This window comes from Phaethon aethereus, assembly GCF_964289735.1.
Source record: "Phaethon aethereus genome assembly, chromosome: 4".
Classification (NCBI taxonomy): domain Eukaryota; kingdom Metazoa; phylum Chordata; class Aves; order Phaethontiformes; family Phaethontidae; genus Phaethon; species Phaethon aethereus.
In genome coordinates, this window is record NC_138578.1 from 24318072 (window position 1) to 24339901 (window position 21830).

At 42.3% G+C, this 21830-nt stretch overlaps 1 protein-coding gene across 1 annotated transcript in view; it reads right to left on the reverse strand.

Moving 5' to 3' along the window:
- Window positions 1–13098: 13098 nt before the first annotated feature.
- Window positions 13099–21830, reverse strand: part of TECRL (trans-2,3-enoyl-CoA reductase like) — a gene marked incomplete at its 3' end in the record, with an annotated part of 65381 nt that continues 56649 nt past the window's right edge. Inside the window, exons 8-12 of the mRNA XM_081998756.1 lie at window positions 20800–20843; window positions 16628–16683; window positions 15237–15318; window positions 14783–14828; window positions 13099–13226 (exon numbers count right to left, since the gene is read on the reverse strand). Of these exons, the coding sequence (XP_081854882.1) occupies window positions 13099–13226; window positions 14783–14828; window positions 15237–15318; window positions 16628–16683; window positions 20800–20843 (356 nt within the window). The remainder of the gene's footprint in view (window positions 13227–14782; window positions 14829–15236; window positions 15319–16627; window positions 16684–20799; window positions 20844–21830) is intronic.

Sequence of the window (21830 nt, forward strand, 5' to 3'; positions counted from 1 at the left end):
GTGAGCTACCTGGAGGAACAGGAACACTTGGTAGGAAATATGGACCATTGCTTCCTTCAGCAACCAACAGAAAGAGAAATAGGCACCCTGGTGAACTTGCAACACTTCCCCCGCTGAGTTCATGAACTTTTTGCCAATGATAAAAGAATGGCCTTTTCACATAGCTGAATACCGTGGGCAGGGGAAGAGTTTTAATACTGCTTTCAGTGTTAAATGTCAGGTACTGAGGGCTGCAGAAGTCTTGGCCCACTGATTTGTGTGGGGCTTGCAGTCTACTTGGGGTTAAGTATGTGCCTGTGTCTTGCCTCAGAATAGTGACCAGAGAGCTCTGAACGCTCGTGTAGTGCAGATTAATAACAATCCTGGTAGCAGTTGGTCAGGATACGGAATAACTACCTTCAGCACAGTGGTAGCAATGACAGCACAGTAAAAATGTTGCATGTTTACAGCTGAAGGTTTGTGTCTGATGATGGGATAGAATGAAAGGAGTTGCATTTCAGCAAAAGACAGCGACATCTTCTTATGCTAAGAAGTAAGAAAATGATTTTGACGGTAAATAGCAGGATCCTCTACCTATTGATCATGTCTGAAAGTCCTGCCAGCATTTCAGCAATGTCTGATTGCTGGTGTTATGTATCTAGGGTTTCCTGCCCCATAATAAGCCCCTGAGAGCCGCCTGGGCAGTGCCGTCCCCCACACCAAGTCACACGTGCAGGAAGGGGAATTGTCCCGAGCGCCTGATGTTGTTGGGGTAACCATATGGGATGTGCTTCACATCCTGCCAGCACCCGCAGAGTGGGACAGGAGAGAGATGTCTCACTTCTGGGTTGGAGCCGTCTGATAGGCTGAACTTGATGGCCATGATTCACAATGCATCACCTGCTCCCTAAACTGCTGGCCCCTACCAAGGTGCTTCTTTCCAGTCTCAAACTTCATGATTTGCGTTATTGGAGGCTGCAGGTGGAGGGAGCGATTTCTGCATGCTTGAGTTTAACAAGCTGAGAACTGACAGCGCTCAGTGCATTGCTGCTGCTGCTGCAGCAGCCAGGAGAAGCTGTGTCATACTGCCCGTTGTTGTGTCTTTGGAGAGTACAGAAATACGAGGACTCGGGAGAAGAGATGCAAGAGGCCTGAGGCTCGAGAGCAGGTAGAGCCAGAGACTCATGGACGTTGTACCTTCAGTTATTGGCACATTCTTTGGAGCTGGCCAAAGCCATTTTCTGGAATTATTTTTGTTGGAAAATGCTCTTTTGTTAACATCTGAAAATTCTGTAGGAAGATATCCAACAGCCAAATTCAGACAGAGCGCTTTTCTTTGCTAGTTTCATTTTACCCACCAATAGTACTGCCTATTTGTATTAGTTTGAATGATGTAATTTTTAAATGCAACTGTCATACTCTGCACTGTGAATTGCAGTGATTCTACTATGTTGCAAGGAAACATTTTCACACTTATAAAAATATGAAAACTACCCTTTTTACTCAAACATTTTTGACACCCACAAAGGTAAAATTTTTGTATGGTCATTTCATGTTTTTACTATAGACCAGGTTTGAAATTCTGTTCCACAATACATTTTGAGTGTGCAACAAATTCTTCTCACTTGATTTAGGGAGGGCAGAATAACAGGCCAACTGAATATCAAAAATCTGGAGCTTCTTGCAAGTTGAAAATTCCACGTATTGTTTCCCTCTAATACCAAGAGAGAAAAGGTTAATCTGAAAAAACACAGAAATTCACATTTACAAAATCTGGTCTCCACAAGGCCATGAAATCCTTAATTTGTTTATTTCTCCCAGAAGAATATAAATCACTGTTGCATCCCCCAAATGTTTGTGAGTTTATCAAAAGGAGCGTTTATTCAGCATTCATTCCACTCTGTCATTAAATCCTCTGGATTATATGGCTGTTGTTGTCTTTTAAATTCCTGGTAAATATGTTGCTGACAACCAGCTGTTCTTTTCAATGCATCATAACCAAGCATCCTAGAGTAGATCATTAGTCTGCTTGCATCCATCTATTTTATTTATGTCACTCAGGGAGATTACAATGGCCATCTGCAACTGTGGGTAGCTTTTGTTTTGGAGGAATACGCTATGGCACCATCGAGGGCAGGGGAACATGAGCAACAGGGCAGAGCTTCAAGGATATTAGCTCACTCGGAGCGATAAAGCTTGCTAAGAGCCCAGTAAAGGGGCACTTTGGTGTCTCTGGTGACTTTGGCCAATCTTGCCCTGAGGCTGCTTTGGAGCCATGCAGACTGGTGACGCTACAAGAAGCCTCTCAGTGCTGGAGCCTCAAGCAAGGCGTGGGGAAATGTGTGACCCCTTGGCACCACCTGGTTCTCCCTGGGAGCCAGGGGGTCTCAGAGACCCTCTGCTCTGTCAGACCCTCTGCTTCCTCCTGGGGCCTGGACAGTAAGCCCACGCTAGTGGCAAACCCCATCACATCGTCTGAGGGTAAGGAGAGAGACAACCTGTTTCTCATCCGTTTCTCTCCCATGTCCATCCCATGGATGGAACAACTTGGACACTGGCCCCATGTCTACACTCCCATTTCGAGTATAAGGGTAGCCCATTTTCAGAGCAAAAATTTGTGTGTACAGTAAGTCTGTTATGCTACAGTCTTTTTCCCCTCATGCTCTTACCCCATGTTACATTTATTAAAGAAAAGGTCAGAGCTTTCCAGCTACGTTTGTTTCCCCCTTGCCAGCACGTTGAATCTTCCTGCTGCTGCTTTTGACTTTTCAGTGGTCTGAAGCATTAGGTTTGGTTCACTTGCAGTTCAAGCTACGTCAGACTCCCACGTACAGAGCTGTCAGTGGACATTTCTGCTGTGGAAATCAAACACTATGTTTTCTAGTTTGCAGTGTTCAGCTCAGCTGGTTCTTTCTCCGAAAACAAGGGAATTTCTCCGAAAACAAGGGAATACTGTCCCTTGCACTTGTAATTTACTGTAATTATCAATGAAGTGTTGCTTGGTTTGAGGGAAAGAAGCCCTGTGAGCAACTTGTTCCTAAAAAGGAGATTCGGAGAGGAGGATCCCCAGTGAGAAGTACTACATTTTGATTCCTGGTGTAAACATAGGTATTCAATAGTTTCTGTAAATCAAAAATTGGAAGGAAAGAAAAAAACACAGTGATTTTTTGATTGATCGAACTTTTTGTCTCCTAGCTTATGCTGAAAGGAAAGGAAGGTCAACCTGGTGGCTTTTTATGATGGAGTGACTATATCAGCAGACAAGGAAGAGCGACGGAGGTCATCTATCTGGACTTCTGTAAGGCCTTTGACAAGATCCCCCACAACATCCTTATCACTAAATTGGAGAGATATGGATTTGATAGGTGGACTGCTGGGGGGATGAGGAACTGGTTGGATAGCGGCATCCAGAAGGTAGTGGTCAACAGCTCAATATCCATGTTGAGACTAGTGATGATTGGTTTTCCTCAGGAGTCCATATTGGGACGAGTACTCTTCGATATCTTCATCAGTGACTTAGACAGTGGGATCAAGTGCAACCTCAGCAAGTTTGCAGACGACACCAAGCTAAGTGGTGCAGTTGACACGCCTGAGGGACGGAATGCCATCCAGAGGGACCTGGACAAGCTTGAGGAATGAGCCCGTGTGAACTCCATGAGGTTCAACAAGGCCCAGTGCAGGGTCCTGCACCTGGGTTGGGACAACCCCTGGTATCAATACAGGCTGGGAGATTAAGGGATCAGGAGCAGCCTTGCCGAGAAGGACTTGGGGGTATTGGTGGATGAAAAGCTGGACACGAGCCGGCAATGTGCACTCGCAGCCCAGAAGGCCAACTGTATCCTGGGCAGCATCCAAAGCAGCATGGCCAGCAGGTCGAGGGAGGTGATTCTGCCCCTCTACTCCACCCTCGTGACACCCCACCTGGAGTCCTGCATCCAGCTCTGGAGCCCTCAGCACAGGAAAGACATGGACCTGTTGGATTGGATCCAGAGGAGGCCACAAAAATCATCAGAGGGATGGAACCCCTCTCCTGTGAGGACAGGCTGAGAAAGGTGGGGATTTTTGGCCTGGGGAGACCTTCTTGCAGCCTTCCGGTGCTTGAAGGGGGCTTCTAAGAAAGATGGGGACAGACTTTTTAGCAGGGCCTGTTACAATAGGACAAGGGGTAAGTTTTAAACTAAAAGAAGGTACATTTAGGCTAGATATAAGGAAGACATTTTTGACAATGAGGGTGGTAAAACATTGGCACAGGTTGCCCAGAGAGGTGGTAGATGCCTCATCCCTGGAACCATTCCAGGTGAGGTTGGACAGGGCTCTGAGCAACCTGATCTAGTTGAAAATGTCCCTGCTCATTGCAGGAACTTTTAAAGGTCCTTTCAAACCCAAAATATTCTATGATTCTGTGAAATACTTAGTATTTCAGCTGTATGTGAAATGTAAGCAAGCTGATAGATTAGACGTATTAATTAGAAAAAAAGGGAAAGAATAAACAATAAAATCCTGGCTGAGACACTTTACTTTCAAAGAACAGATGGCTTTTGTTTCTTGCGGCTGTAGAATATTTTGCTGCAACATAAAGGCACATAATATATCTTCTGGGGATGAAGGAAATTGAGATGGAGATAAAACATTGCAGGGAAATCCATTAGAAGCTCTAGAATTAATAGAAATGCCAGGCATGATTTTTGGTGCCCCCCTAACCTTCGTTAGCTCCAACTGGCAAGTCCTCCAGGGTTCACCTGAGATCAAGGGGCATCAGAACCACTACTTGCCCTGAGTTTTCCATCCTTCTCCCTATCAGGACAGCAGCAGAGGAAGCCTCGTCTGCACACGTTTGTTGAGGCAGAGGATGTTTTTTATGTTCTCTCTACCACCCTGCCTGGCTTAACCTTTTGACCATCCTTCAGCCTGCCTCTTAATGTGACCGTTTTATCGACAATTGCAGTTAAAATGGTAGTCAGTTTAGCCAGTCCTGTCTGCTGCTGCCTGAAATTTTTATGTATCGTGGCCTTCTTTGTGCCCTTAATTTCTGCTGGTGATGCTCATCTCCTTGCACTGTAACTAATGAATCAATTTTATTTTCTCTGCTGAAGGTGGGGGGAAACAAAGTTTCTCCCCCCACTCCTTATCTCCAATAAGAAAACTCCTGCAGTTTTTCTCTCTTTGTAACTGCCTATTGATTGTGTATGTCAACCGTACGTTTGTGGGCGCTGAAGGATTTGATTTTATTTCTGCTTGCTCAATGATATCTGAAAAGTGAGTGCTCGAAGGGCTGCTGAGAAGTGGGGATCTTGTCAACATGTTTTATAATACGTTATTCGCATATAATTACAGCACAACAACGTGATTATATGAAGTATTTCCTTTTGCTTGCTTAGATATTCCTTTTGGATGATATATGCATCCACAGTCCTTAGGGTCCAGAACTGCAGTAGGCAAGACTGCCCCATATTGCCTGTTGGCTTGCCCAGATTTAGTGCTCTTACATGAGTAAGAGCAAGTATTTATTGCCAGTAAATAAAAGTAATCATTTTTCTAAGTGTTTGATGGCAACGGCTGCTGTGGTCACTTCTGTTGGTCTGGGCAGTCCTCTGCCACTGAGAACGAGTCAGACGTGTGCCTTAATGAAGCACGGGCTGGGAAGGACCACAAGAGTTGCCTAAGGGATGAGAAGCAAACACCAATGACTTGCTCAAGGATGAAAAACTTTGGTGAGCTGCTTATTTAGATGGCTAAGCCCATCTTGCATCTGGCTTCAGCATCGTGGCCTTGCACCTGCAGCACATCTCCTAGCACAGCTTTGGCCGACTTGTGATGCTTCAGCTCTTCAGCTGTTCAAAGAGGACTTGTGCACTGAAACTGCTGGCTGGGGCCATGGACAAAGGGACTCTGAGACGAAGAAGTAGTGTCTCAGATGGGCTTTGGTCCATCATGGGCTCAGGCACATCAGCACTGGAGCAGGGCAGTTGGTGGGTACTGTTACTTCCTATCTGTGAATGACTAATGGTTGGAACTTAACGGTTGGACTAGATGATCTGGAAGATCCTTTCCAACCTTAATAATAATGATTCTGTGACTCCTGAACTCCCTCTGTGCAGCTCACACACGTTGACACACTCAGTCAAAGTCTTGTGTCTGCCCTAAGGATTTGGTACTGCAGTTCATAAGGGCAGCAGTATTTGACACTACTTCTCTGGTAGCAAAAGCACTTAATTTCCCTGAAAAAAAAATGAAGACAAGTAACTATATATAATAACAGGGCATGCAGTAATTCCCTGTGCAACTTGCATTACTCTTGTAATGTCCATCATGTGCTTACAGTGTATGAATGAGGATTATTCTAAAAATGTTATTTCCAAACCAAGTGCAAAAATGTTCGAGGTACAGCTTCCAGCAAATATTTGCATGTGATCAGAATAGATTACCGATTTGTTTAATTTCAGATCCATAATCAAGATCAACATTCCCTTTATTAGATTGCAATAATTCTTTATTGCATTGCCCTCTCCTGCGATAGGTGCCCAAGGCACCAAGGGCCTGAGTAGGCGCCAGCTCTGGGATTACTACAGCCATGTTCGCTTTGTCCCTGTAGCCTTATAAACACAATATCCATCTTCCTTTTACCTGCTAGGGCCTTCTGAATAAAAAAACACATCAAATATGTACCATGAGAGTGTTGCAGCTTCTATTCTTACGGACTTATATTTTAATAGTAAGATACTGTTGCAAACCTGGAAGAATTCCATCTGCATTTTTGCAGAGAGAAGCCCCCGGATAGCTTCAGCCCTGCGGAGGTTAGGAGCAAAGGAAGCAGGAGAGTTGTTCTGAAGTTAGGACTCAGGTAGCGCAGAGTGCTGCATCTCACTGCTTTGAGATTTAGCTCTGTGCTCTGCAACTGGATTAAGGCGGGACGTTTGGCAGGTCTCTGCGCGTGGCGTTGTGCTTCAGATGGCTTTTGGAAGGACATCTGAAAATGGCAGCAAAGTAATCACCTAAGTGAGGGGCAACGAGGCTGAAATTGGTTGTGTAGTCTACAAATAGATTCTTCGTCCCTAGTGTTTTGAAATCAACAGCTGGTTTTCCTGTGACATCACTGCATATATCGAATCTCTAATAGGTAAATTTTGGGAAATTAGCTTAAAAATAGGTAAATTAAGGGTTAGAATGGGAGGCGTACAAGTTGAAATGCAAATCACCTTCTGCAAAGAGATTATGTAAACCAGAAAGTGGAAGAATATAGTGTTTGTGTATCTGACAAATATTCCCTGTTGGTTTGAGAAATAGGTACTTTGTTTTTCATTAGATACAGTATTGGACATGTGTCATCTTTAATCCATTTCTGTCTAGCTCAGTTGTCAGAAAGAGTGAAATTTCTTTCCAAAAGGACATAGCTGCTAATCCCTATAAGCACACTGCAACCACATTCTGGTCCTTCCAACTTTCTAATCAAAGTTTCCTTCTGCAAGGATGCCCTTGAACCTGTGAAATGGCCTCATATTATTAATAGAAAAGACAAAAACTACCTTTTTTTTTTTTTTTCTTGAGGAGAGGGACATGTTTTTAAATGTTTGTTTTGTAACTCAGTGTCACAGTGTTTCACCAGTCAATTGAAAACTCATCAACATTTCAGTATGAATAAAAGAATGTTTGATGTGGTCTGTTTTCTTTGGAACCTGCCCTGTAGTGCTTTAAAAGAGCTCCCAAATGGTGAAACCTGTAATTTTAAAACAAAAACCTTCCTTATTGAGTATGGCCGGGTACTCAGAACCGTAGAAGGGATCACTGGTAGAGCTATATCACTTCTTCACAGGAATAATACTGTGTTTGAGGAGGAAGCTGGCTAACGATGAGATTGCTTTGAGAAAGATGTGAAGTTTGCTTTTTTAAATAAGGAATTCATTAGTATTATTGAATATTCTTATCATATTTCTTTTAACTATAAATTATTTCCTCTTGCATGCTCCTCAGTCTTCAAAGGCGTTAGAATTTAGATAAAAGCAGGTATACATTAAAGCCTGGGTAGTGTGGCGGTGTTAATATGTGGTAGATTTTTTTAATCTAAGAGCACATATTTCAGGACCCATTTATTTGTCTTTTCCTTTGGTGAAGAGGTTTTAGATTGACTATTACATTGCAAGGAAATTCAGCGTGGACTGATGCTCCTCACCTGGACAACTGCTTGTCCAGTCAGATAAGATGGACAAGGACATGCTTTCTCAGATGTCCTCACCCACAGCAGGGTGAGAGCCAGTCTCTGGTGGGCTAGACAAATAAGTAACCAAACACCGGGACAATGATAAAGGCCTGGGACAGCTTGGCTCTTGGTTCTGATACCTGCAGAAAGTTGTGTGTTTGAGTCACATATGGCTTAAGATGTGCAGAGACCACATTCTTCCGTGATGCTAAACATGTGTGATGTGAAAATTGCCTTTACCTGTAGCTATACGGGAGCCTTTATGCACTTACCTGTGATAAACCGGGCTTTTCATGATAAAATGTTATTGATGTAGATACTAATCTGTGTGCAATGACAGCACAACACTTCATTTATGTTTATCTGTGGAACACTGGAACAGGCATGCAGTGCGTTTCTCAAAAAGATTTCATGAATGTTAATGACAGGGAATATCGCTTGAAGACAAAACTTGTGCCTAGGAAAATACAGAAAAGGGAAGCCAATAAAGCATCATGTGGAAAATATTAGCTTGCTGGAAAACTCTTTCGGGTTTGGATTAATTTTTAGTTTTGCAGCACTTGTTAAAAGTATAAATAGATAAATAGTCTCTTGCTTTCCTATAGCTTTCTTCCTGTTACAGTGTGCATTAGAAGTCTTCCCATGCAGTGATTTTTATTTTATTATATTTAGCTATTGCTGCAGGCTCTCAGAGAAGTACTTTGATATCAGGCTGCTTTATCTCAGTTCCTAGTGTGATAAAAGCCAATTTAGAGTCACTTTCTTTATACAAAACAATGGAAAGTACAAGATATTTTGATGATAATAGCATCTTTTAAAAAGGATGACCATCTGCCTTTATTCACTTCTGCTTTCAGCGTCCTTTTGAGCTCTACTTTCCCTATGGAAAGATGAAATCACTGAGATCATTTTCAGTCCTGTCAGCTGCAACGATGTGGTAACCGTCTTATAACACAAGCATACGGCTGGGTCTTAAGGGCTTTTTCAAACTGGGGATGCAAATACAGGCTGCCAAGTTGTGTACAAGAGCATCTGCCATTTCGGTTCCCCGTCACAACGCCTCCCTGCACCACCAGGAAGCCTGAGCTGGTGCCTGCTCTTTTCCAGGTTGGCATTTCATGGCAAGAGCAGGCCACAAAAATGTAGAGCTGCATGTCTGAAGGCTTAACTTTGGGCTCCTGAATTTGAAAGTCTTAGGAATATTTTGGGAAAGATGACTTGCCCATCTGGTGGATCACAGCAGAAACCCAGCTGCAGGGTGAAGACAGAGGGACCTGTATATTGAGCAGGCTCTCCAGGTGGACCAGGAGGCGATTATTTTGAGATACGCTTTGAGCCCACATGCTGAGCAATGCCGTTCGCACAGTCCTTGTTGGGCAGGCCAGGAAGGACCCATCAGTACTTCATTTGACTGACTTTTATACAGTAACTGGCAAAACTGTTGTCTAGTAGGCCCCATGCCTCTCTATCTGGCTTTATCTGTGGTCTCTTGGCTTAGATGGCTTAGCTTCTGAGGAGCATTGGGCAGGAACTGGCCCTACACATGGGTCCTAACCGTGCCACTGACTGCACCGGCGCCTCGTATCTAACCGGACTATGTCTCCAACCTCGACCGCCCCGTTTTTATGCTGCTTGGTGCTGCTGCCTCCTGCCTTTTGTGACAAATGCTGTAATTTGCCTCTATGAGCTGACAGGAAAGCTTTGGGGCTGACAGAAGCCACAGGGCAGCTCAGGCTGGCCCTGGGAGCAAAGGCACGGGCAGGGCACCGCAGGGAGTGGATCCACCGCCCTGCAGCCTGTCACCTTTCCGGATGCAAAAACTGAGGAGAGCAGCATCAGAAAGGGATTTAGCTCTAAGGACAAATTGTTTTTTGTTGCAAACAGTGAATTTCACGGCCCTCAGGGAGAAGCAGGATTGCAAAATGTAATTCACACTGTCCTGACTATTTTCCCTGTCCCATGGACACCAGTGCATCCAGTGCACGGGAATGGTGACCTCCCTAGCAGTGCCTGTGAAGCAGCTCCATGTTAAGAGTGGCCAAAGTGGGGAGCAACCACCTGAGCTGCATCTGATGGTTCATGTTGGAGGTCCCTTTGACCATGAAACACGATGACGTTCTGGCAGTGGTGTGGCCTTGCCCATGCCTTCCTTCTACTGATGGCTCTGAAAAAGTTAGGGATGTGCTTAAGAGAAACTATTGCCAAGAGAATTTGCAGTTAACCATTTACTTCCTCACCAGCCCCTAATACAAGAAATACCAGTGTATTTCAAGCTCAATAAGGCACTTGTTCCCCAGGTAATCAACACAGTCATGACAAACTTTCCCATGAAGAAGTCGGTGTGGAGACGATTGTTTTGGTTGAAAAGGTGCATGGCACTTGTGGCTAAAATCACCGTCGATCGCAATTTTTTATATAGTGATATTTACTTTTTGCCTGGGTTTTTTTGTTTGCTTGTGCTTTTTGGTGGTTTGTGGTTTGTTTGGGGGTTTTTTTCCCAAAAAACAAGGCCCCCAAAATGTTTATCAAAACAAAGACTAACCATTTTTATACACTTTTTGTTTTAAAGCAAAACATTCCCCACATGCCAGGAAAGTTAACTCACCCGTTCTAATCATATGGAACTTGCCCTGAAAATCAGAGAGGGCAGAGTAATACAGAAAGATCTGTGAAAGTGCAGGAAGTTGGATTTATTGCTATTTGTGAAGCCATTTAACAATGTCCAGAGCAATTTTAGCTGGTCAACACACCATTGGTGAATCTCAAAATATCTGCCATGTTTATCTGAGACAACCTTCTGTAATGTATCTTCATTTGTTCTTACCTACTGTTTGCTCTTAACACCATTTTAAAACTTTAGTCATTTACTACAGGAGCCAAAAGCCTTCTCCCCCCGCCAGGTACTGAATGACCGACTAGTAAGTAGGGGGGAAACAATTCCTGAAGTACTTTCTTTTCCTAAGCTAACTGTTGAGTACGAGCTGCGCTCCCAGCAACTGGAACCACTCTGGACACATGCCTTGAACAGACTTAAAGCTGCAGCCATTGTAATCAAGAGACTAGCGTATAAGTTAGTAATTTTGGCAAGTTACCCTCCCACATGAACTATTTTAAACTTGAATATTGCCATAATGAGGCATTTAATAAACATGAAATGAAAACAATCCCAATAGCTGGATTAAAAATAGAGACAACAGTCTTGACTCATTCATCTAACACCGTCTGGAAAAAAAAGGGTTTCAAAAATACGGTTGTTAGGTATAAGTGACTAAGAGTACAGAAAATTATTTTTCAAAAATAGATCTTTATTAGCAGTCTGGGTTAAAGAACTGCATGTTCACTGTGACTCAGGTTTTCTACTGAGAGGAATAAAAAATTCTAGGTGTTACAGGTTACAAGTTAAAAAATATGGAAAGTGATTTATTTACATTACCAAGATGAAATTGAGTTACAGTGGCTAATAGGATAAGTGTTGCAAGTTAGACATTAGAAGAGGGATATGAACCCAATTTACTGGACAAATTAACTTTTTTAGAACACTTGAGCTGGTGCAAATATAACCATGCCTTTAGGAGACAACCAGCCCGCCTTGCTTGTGTACTCCAGTGTCTCTCTAATGATTAAGGTTCTTTAGGCAAGCTTTTGCACCAGCCTAAGGGAGCCAAAAGACATTGATAAATGTGCAACAGAAATAGAATGAAAACTGGACTTAATGCCCTAGCTCTCCATATCTTAATACTTGCTGAAGCAGTTCTGGTTCTCTTGTTCTCTGTAACTAGAACTACATTTCTGCATGACATGGATGCCACTGATTTGCAAATGGAGCTAAATAGAGTTCTCAGGGCTTGAATAACAAGCCCAGAAAATCCCTTAAAAAATAATGTCCTGGAAAGCAAAGTAGCAGATCGAGATTGACCAAATTGAAGGGGAGCTGAAGCCTTTCAGCAGTGTCCATCTGAGGCAGTTCAGATATGGACTGAAATGCATTTGGCAGGATCCCTTTCCTTTTCCATAATGAGCTGTACTCTCGTTCACCTTGTGCCCGAGGATTTCACAGTGCTTGATGCAAGTAAGGTGAATGGGGTCTGGATGGAGTTGGGCACTGAACAAGGGGATCTTAACACGCTTGCTAGTCCAGAAAGTCTTCTGCTATCTCCAGAACTGTTCAGTGTGAGAAAGGAGGATGGACTTAAATGATGTACCCAAGGTCATGTTGCAAATTAGTAGCAAGATGGGACACACCTCCCAAACAGTCCCCTCCTGGGATTGTGGGGCTGATCTGCCGACCTGAAAATAAAAGAAAACCATACCTCTCTGCAGTGGTCAGTTTAAACCAATTTGTATTGAAAAAATTTGCTGTGAAATTCAATTTAAAAAAAAAGAAAGAAAAACCTTGTAAGGCTAGACTAAACTGTGTTAAGAGCATAGCAGTCGTTCTTTGATGTGATGCTTTAGAGGTGCTGAGGCAGAACGTGCCGTTTCTGTGCAGTTTAATAAAAATAAGGCTGTGAAACATCTTCTGATGCTAAAATCCAAGGCTCTAGTCAACATCTGACACTGAACCTTAAAATCACCAGACCTGAATGCATGCAGATGAACTGTATTCATTAATTTTAACAGCATCTGTGCCCATTTACATCAGCTAAATATCTAGCCTAACATTCAATATAAGCAATTTTCTCGTCCCTTCCCAATTAGCTCCATTACAGAAAATCTAATTAAATCATATCTTTTAGCTGGAACCAAGAATTCAAGCGCTACATTTTTTCACTCAATTAAAAGCTCTTCGTCTTGAACTGTTAATTTTCTGAAAAAGATATCCAGTAGTTCTTCCTCTGATCCACTTTGGTTACTTAATGAAATGGCTCATTTACTCTGAGTTAGCTCTTGAACTATACACTTAGGCTTCCACTCTTGTGAAGGGCTTAGAAGATGATCGGAATTATAGCTGCTTTTCTCCGCACCTCTGGGTAAAATCTCTTCAGGTAGAGCTTGTGTTTCTTTTGCGCCCAGAGAGACATCTGGATGACCATCAGGAAAGCAAAAATGCCAACTACCAAGGAAAAAGAGGGGAAAAAAAAAAATTTCATGCATCATTCTTTCAATATCTACTTCTGTGAATACAAGAGTGTTTATGGAAAAGTCTGCGGTCTCCTCTGCGGACAGAGACAAGCTAACTCTGCCCTTGCTCTCAGCCTTGCAGTTGCTGAGGTACCACAGCCTGAGGCTCAGCCTCCACATCAGAATTCACGCAGATGATGTTCACACCTGTTAGACACACCCTGCATCACCTATGACTTCACCATAAGCCACAAGGCCTCCTTGGGCATGGTGCTGTCTCAACACAGAGTTACCCATGGCCGCTCTTGGCTGTTTTTCTGGTTTGCTTTTGGTCTGTAACGCTTCTCTGTCTTTGTCTCTGGCTCCAAACTGTGACAGGGAGCTGTGCTGTAACTTCATGTTTCATGGAGAGAGAGCTCGGCCCTGGGGCGAGTAGGCAGTAGGTACACGAACAGATTTAGCTGCCTGGCCGTGATGTCTAACAAAGCCTAACAACTACATATGCCCAGACCCCTGCTGCGGTTGTCAGGAACCAGTAGGTCGTATCTTGGGTACCTCTCCCTTTGGGCGGCACCGAATGGTGAATGCTTTTAAAGGTGCTTTTTGCAAATTCATTATCCTTTCTCTTTTAAAACGAGCTGGTGGATCAGAAACATTCATTTGGCATCTGGTCAAGGTATATTCGGGACAATCACAGCAAGAATGAGTGTGCTGCATATGTTGCTGCTCCCTGCCCTCATAAATGCAGCCCTACAAGGTCCCCAAACTTTCAGGTCATTTCCATACCAGAGCCTAAAGCACAAAAATGTTGTATCTTTTCAAACAGAATTGAAAGTTTAATTTTTGCATGACGCAGTTTAATCCACTTTTTCATTTGTAAACCACGTGGGTAAACCACAAACTTACTTTTTGCAAGTAGCTTTTATAGGTTTCTATTTTGGAACGGAAAAATAATTAAAAAGTGAATGTTTTGGAGAGCTCAGTCCCAGGGACCATATTTGTATGGGTATTTAGGTCTCTAAGGATGCGGGAAAGTACTGAGCAAGGGTTGCAAATGCTACTAAGCAGGCTGCTGTTACGAGCTGGCTGCCTGATATAAGCAAACAGGGAAATACTACCAGGAACATGTGTGTCTTTCCTCTTTTGAAATACTATGTATAACTGTTTTCCTCTCCCTATTAGAAGTATTATTCCAGGTTTACCATGCAAAGAAATTTTTCTATATCAAAAATGGTTGACTGTAAATGAAGAATACTGACTTCTTTTTTTTTCTAAATTTCAAAGTCTGTTTTCACTGTGGAAACAGAAGAAACAGCAGTAGTTCACAAAAAGCAGACAGCTGGTTTTGATCAAACGGAGGTGTTGCAGTAGTGTTCGTGCTCTCCACAGCTTTCTGAAGCTAACACTTTCAAGGTTTACATAGTCATGTCACACGGGGGATTTGATGGTAGTATTTCATATGCCATAAATTTTTTGGCAAATTTTATATTTCCATAATTCACCTCAGAAAACAATTTCGAGGCTGTCTTCATTCTGTTTCAAACTTACCTGGCAGGGTTTGTGTCATCACTGTGAAACTAATCCAAGACCCAACCTGTTGCAAAGAAAAAGGCAATGTTATTTGTATATATTACATAAAGCAAAAGGGCAAGTTTTCAAAAGTGGTCACTTCCCCAGAAGCTCCCCCTGGAAGACGAGCATGATACTCGTACTGGAAATGGGAGAGGAAAGATTTCTAGAAAGGAACCCCGCTCTGTGTGAAGAGATGGGTGGTAAATCCTTGGATCATTGGGGAGTCTGTAGCGGAGGGGTCATGATGTTGATGCGAGGGAAGAGAAGGGTCTGGTGGAGAAACATTGGTGGGAGCAAGGAGACTCTGACATACAGAACGTGACTGATGTGCAGAGGGAACTGCGCAGAGCCGTTGCAGATTTTCTGCAGGCAAAGGCTGAAACGCAGCAACCACCTACCCTTTGCATATGAGCAGAAGAAAGTCATGTACCTCATATGTATAGTTGGGACAGGATACCAGCAAGAAGAGCCACGTGAAGGGGTTGTGGGTTGGACTCGGCAAACAGGCTTTACTTCCTTCAGGAAGGGAAAAAAAAAGAAAGGGGGGCAAAAAAGAAAGAAAAAAACAAGCAAACAGACAAAACTGGTTTAGATACAGCGAGGGGAACCGAGCCTTTTCGCAACTTGTCTATGTATCCGCCATCCCCTTGGCAAATGTTCCCAGAGTACAACTTGTTAAAAAATTTCAGTGAATTTTTTTGAGACAGCAAAAGCTGTACTTATCCTAGTGAGAATGCTGCTCAGTGAGCCATATATCAGTTTTTACGGGAAAGGTCTGGCATGTCGAAAGGATGCAACCTTTGTTCAGAGGAAGAGAGAGACAAGTATTTTAATGCAGACTAGCCAGCAGGTGAGGGCTAAGGGCACTCTCCTGGGTTATAAAGGATGCAGCTGTATCTTATTCAGCCTGACTCAGGGATGTGAACCTGTCCCCTCTCGCACCCTCATCCTTCATCCCAGGGTAGAACAGGAAAACAGCTCCAGAGCTAACAGCATGACTCTCTACAGCCACTGATACTGCTCACACAAAACGCCACATATGCAACACTTCATTTTTAAGTTCTAGCTATCTTTAATACCTGTAGGCACCGATGAATTATTTGGTTCTTGCTGCTTTTAAACTGAATTAAGCCCCTTGCAACAAACAACAATAAGCACCTGGCTAGCCACAGCGCATCAAAAGCTTTCCAGAATAGAAACTAACTTCAGTGTGTGAAGCTGATCATACCAGGGTGAAGCATTTTCCTGAATAAGGTGTTATAGTGTGAAATTATACCACTATTATCTGAAAATATATTCTACTTTCTACTATATATAGTATAACTTTTATTCTCACGGTACAAAAGACCCTGAAACCCCATGCTTGGAGTCGCCATTTAAGAGCGCGCATATACCTTGATGCCTGTGTAGGTATTCAGGAGTCTATCTTTGAGTATTTATATGTGTGTGTGTGTATCTTTGCGTGAGATGCACGTATCTAAAAACTCTGCAATCTAGTTTAAAAGTTTTTGAAACTTATTTAAAATTGAATCCTCTGTTGTCAGTCAACAGGATGTTTTAGAGAACTTCCATGCTTAAATCCATACTTAAATTGCAGTTGTGTATAATTAAGATAAATTTGCTATAGGCTTTGGAACAACAACAGTGTTGCTAATGTTTCCTTGTCGTCATATTTATTTTGAAGACATTATAGCCGTGGCATGGTACCTACCTCATCTTTCTTTATTCTGTGGATGTAGATACATAAATTACTGTATACCAGCAGAAGATGGATAGGTTAGGCACACTTCAGTCTTAAATAGACAAACAGGAAACAAAGACAGACCTGAATGATGAGCTAAAGCTACGTTGATAAAGTGATTTCCAGCTTCACACATCTGCAAGACATTAAAAACTTATTTTCATTTGTATGCCTAAAATGCTGTGATAACTGTGTTGCAGTGCATAACCACAATCCTCGCATTACAGCTTAGTCTCTGTATCCAGAAAACATGTGCTCTGAAATGACTCTCCCATGGCAAGTACGTTCTGTGATCTTTGTCAAACTCACAAGCGTCTCGTGCTTTGGCCTGGGGAGATCAGAGAAGCTCCCTGGGCTCTAAGGAATTTAGCGAGATACTTCTCTGAAGCGAACACCATTGTCAGCATTTGGATTTCATTCAGCCTGCAAATAAGCAGGGGAAAAGTTGACCACTGGGTTTGTGAAGATGCCATGAGTTAACGTGCCTACCCTCTTCCTACACGCGCTTTCAGCGGTGTTCAGTGTCACACCTTTGTTTTGCCAGTTACAGAGCACAGTAACCAGTTCTCCAGGTAAGTCACAGAGGAAGGAAAAATAGGGTGAATAAATAGGCAGTGGTTCTCTTCAGGGCAGACTGGTTGAACAGTCAGGAACTGGTAATTGAAGGGAGCCGGTATTATTCCTGGTTCTGCTACTCCCTGGTTATGGCATTTCCAGCCCTAACCAACCTCTCAAACTTGGTGTTTAATATTTAAATGGTTTAAATCTTTGGAAGAGGTACCGTGTCTCCCCACTTGGTTATACAGCATGTAGTACACGGTGATTTCAGATTTGCTTGTAGCTTTCCATACTTCCTCAACTACAACTACTGTAGAATCAAAACCAATTACTACCCATTAAAGTGGGACCATTACTACCCATTACAGCAGGAACTGGTAGGGAAATCCGTTTCAATTCCTGAATAAGAAAGCCTGCCAGTACAACATTCTAATGTTATGTTTTTCATTTTTCTCCTACTTTATGAAGAAAACCAAAATGCTGTATACATTTCAATCCAGGACTGAGTTGAACTTTTTCATTAATTTCTGTGTTTGAAGACTGATTTGTCCCCTCAAGTTGAAAAAATGCAGTGTTAAAAAGTTGTGTCTTCTTATATCATTTGTCATTCTAAATTTTGCAAGGACGGAAAAAATTAAGAAATTAAAATAAAAAGGAAGAGTGCTAAAACCTAGAGATGTTAGAAGTGTAAAGTCACAAAATTAGTACAGAAAAATAGAAATACGATAGTAATTTTTTAAAGCCAATTCTGAAAGTCTTCCATAACAAACTTCAGTTGAAACTAATTGAAAGGAATATGTAACTTCATTTTATATTGAAACGTGCCATAATCTGAAAGAACGTTGTAGATAACATTGCTGAAGAATTTTTCCCTTTTTGGCAGAGACATTTCTGTGGGTTTTGTTAGGAAAGTTTAAATCAGTTCTATTAGCAAAGCTGTTGTTCTGCATGGATATTTAGTCATGGGTCAAATCCTGTAGTCCTTTTATGTTTTTTAATTACAACTAATTCGCTGTCATCTATCATAAACACCAGATGTAAAACACTAAATAAGCAGAAAAGGAAATTCTGGTACAAAATACCGTACCAGAAGCAATAATTCTAGCCATAGCAATGGAAGTAATTTTAATTTATGTACCTCCAGTTGAGAGCCAGAAACATGATTGTTTCGGATTATTATTATTTTAAAGAAAAAAGTTTCAAAGTTAAAAGTGTTTTTGTGAAACACTATACATATTGAAATGTGCAATGCCCACACTATTGTGGAGCAAGAAAGATTCACACACTATAGTTCACACCTACTAATTTTATAATCAATTCTAAGTAAAACAAGCAAAGGGCATTTCTGCAGGGATTTTTACTGGCTTACCTTTGACTCTGCAGCTGCATTCTGCTGTAATTAGCTCTTATGTCCCTCTTTAGAAATGCAACTGCTAATGCTCTATATCAAGAAGTACTGCTAAATGTAAGCTAGTCCTTCGTCAGTGTCTCAGATATAAAATATAGGGCACTGGGGAACAGCAGGAAAAAGCATTTATGGTGATAAAATATTGAAGTCTATGTACTGTTCCCCCTCTTTATATTCCACGTGTACCCTATGAGAAAAACATCCCTGCAAAGCTTAGAGTAATTTTTTTAAATATGAGAATCTTCCAGAAGAGCCTGCTGACACTCTTCAAATTACTCAGTACTGTTGTTTACAGCAGCTGCAGATGTATACGCTTAAATCAGGATATGTAATAAAGACAAGCCTTAAAAGAGGGGGAAAAAAAGAAATCTTCCAAATATTTTATTCATATGTTTTAGAAAACTGTGTAAACAGCTTCAATTTTTTTTTTTTTTTTTATTTTGTGTGATGCTGTTTTAAATTCATTGTCTGGAAACCTGCCAGAACAGGGTCTGAAAGGGAAAGGTTTTGAGTTTCCATGGGTAGGAAGTTCTCATAAGAGCTGCAAGAATTCAGACCACAGACCAGGTGCTGATGCAGATCTGAAGGGGAATGGCCATATTTTATAGGGAATACCCCCAACAGGACTCATCTCTGCTTGATAGCAGCATTTTCCATAAAAGCTATAGCAGGGCATGTTATTGAGGCGAGGAAGGACGTTTCGTTAGAAAAGGAGGGTTTTTTTCTACGCAGAGATTTTGACAAGAACAAGTTTTACTGCTAGCACTGAACATTCAGGCAGGCGGTATTCTGGGTTTGAAGTGACGGCGGCACTCGGGCAGGGCGCAGCCGGTACGGCTCTGGGCATGCTGGTGCCCGCCGCGGCCACAGCCTCCGGTCTCTGCAGTACAGGATTATCGCTTTTGGCTGTAGAGCCTCACTGGGTGCGTGAGCTTCTTCTTGTGAGTATTCTGCTTGTATTTGCTGTACCTTATTAGGGCAGGAAAAACTGAGAACTGCATGGCCAACCCCAGAGGCAAGCACTGCCAAAACTGTGATCTTTAAGGGTCCCGACTTACAAAAGCATTTAAATGTTGCTAAGGAGGTGTTTGAGTGCTTTTCAGAATAGCATTTGCCTGAAGGAGCCTAGACACGTTACTGTCCCTCTTCCTGTTATATTTCTGGAAACTGATCTGATTTTCGAAGAGTCTTACTGTTTTGGCTACTGACCCATGCTTGCTTGGGTCAGTCCACACTCAGCATTTCCAAGTGCAATGCCCACAGAGGACGGAAGAGAATAGACGTTTCCATGTGAGAATTTCTTACTGAGCTTCTGTCTCACTATATGGTTACGTTCATGCAAACAACAGGTTCAGAAGTCTCAGGTTCTGCACGCTGAGTCACCTATGGGTGAACCTATACATTTTCCTTTCTTCCCAGCAAAGCGTATGTTGACTCGTCATGTAGCTTAATTCTCCCATGAGATGATTTCTTTTAGCTTGTGTTGTCTTGAATGCTGGTACCCTAGAAAAACATGCTCAGGAACAATCCAGATGAATTATTTCTTACAAACTCCCCCTAAAAAACACCAGCCTTTTAAAGCTACCCTGACCGTCCATGGCATTGCTGTTTTCAGATGAGGCAAAAGTGCTGTAACTCAGCATTTCTGCCTGCCATGGGACCCCATAACAGAAAGCTGTCCAAATGCCAGCAGTGCCCTCATCTGTGCATGGCTCCGTGTAGACCCCTTCCTTCTGGTCTGCTAAAAAGTTTAACCACAACACTTGAAAAGCCGTATATCTAAACTGTAGCTACACAAAGGCAAGTTTAAACACGCTGAAAAACAAATGCCATCCATCCTTCATTACCTGCGCTTTTTCTTGGCTTCACCCACTTTGGGAGGGATTTTTTAATTGCTTTTAACAGCTGTTGAGGTTAAGTTATTCAGGGTACACAGTACTATTGCAAAGTCTTCTCAGGATGTAATTCTTCAGAGTTTTAAAAATGGCAAGTTCCAATCTGTCTAAATAGTAGTGTTTTTACAAAATTATGAGTAGTAATAATGCTGATGATGTTCTAATGGCTCTCAGATACAGTTTTTCACATTAAGCTCTGTATAGGTAAATAGGAGACTTCCTAACCTAGGAACCTTAATAATTATCACTAAATCCAGTAAAAGTACACAGGGCTGTGGGTGTGCACTTATATATATATATACACAAATGCATAGCAACATTACTGCATTTTCCTAAATCGTGAGTTCCTCCTATTCCACAATCATTAATAAAACTTTATTTTTGTACGTACCAGAAAAGCAAGGGCAGCAAAAGAAACTTGTCTGTGACCAAATGCTAGAAAATAGAATGAAATTATAAATTGCATTTTACGGTATGCACATGATTTGCTATGGGTGAAATTAATCTAGTGCTGAGAGGCAGAAATACTTCTTTCCTGACAGGCTCTGCAGGGAGAATGGATATTATCACACAGAATATGAAGACAGTGCAAACAGTAACAGCACTCTAGAAATGCTAGTCTCTTCACCACTGATCTCAAAGCAGTTTCACCTAACTTTTTCTAGTATTTGTCAGCTTCATAAATCCAAGTGCTTTGTCAAAGCAGCTGGTGGTGTTAAAATCCTTGGAAAGGCAAGGGGAAGGGATGAAATGAAGGTCAGCAGCAGAACCAGGCTGGGAATCATAGCCTTATCCATAGGCACTTCTACCTCCATGAGCAGAGAACCCAAGACATAACCTGTCCATTAGTTTTGGGGTTTTTTTAGTAGTGAGGCTTTACTATATAGCCACTACCTGCTTCACAGTCTCACCATGCAAGAAATATATTTAGCCTTTGCAATGTTTACCTACCTTTTGCCTGCCCTCTCCTTTTTGCTGTTGTCCCCAGACCACTGTAGTGTTGTATCATGTTCATCTCCAAAGATTCACAGTTCTCAAGTAAAACTTGGTCATGGTTGAGGGACACAAACCACGTCTATGTACCTCACTTCACTGACCAAGTCTCATTAAGCCTTTACTTTTGAGAACCCTTTTTCTCTGGCTGGCACATGACTCCTCTGTTGTGCCAAGGGTATGTGCTAAAACTTCACCTCAGAAGAACCAGCACATGTCAACATCTGCCTATGTAGCAGCTAAGCAGATGTTCTTCATGGGCCCTTTGTCAGCCTGGTTTAGTTTACCACTCCTGCCCAACATTCTGCGGCTATGTGCTTGCCTTTCCTTACCTATCCCCAAACCAACCACCTCTGGATATGGCTGTGGAGGTCAGCTGCTCCTGCATCCAGAATAAACCATCAAGGTTTTACTGATCCAGCTAACTAT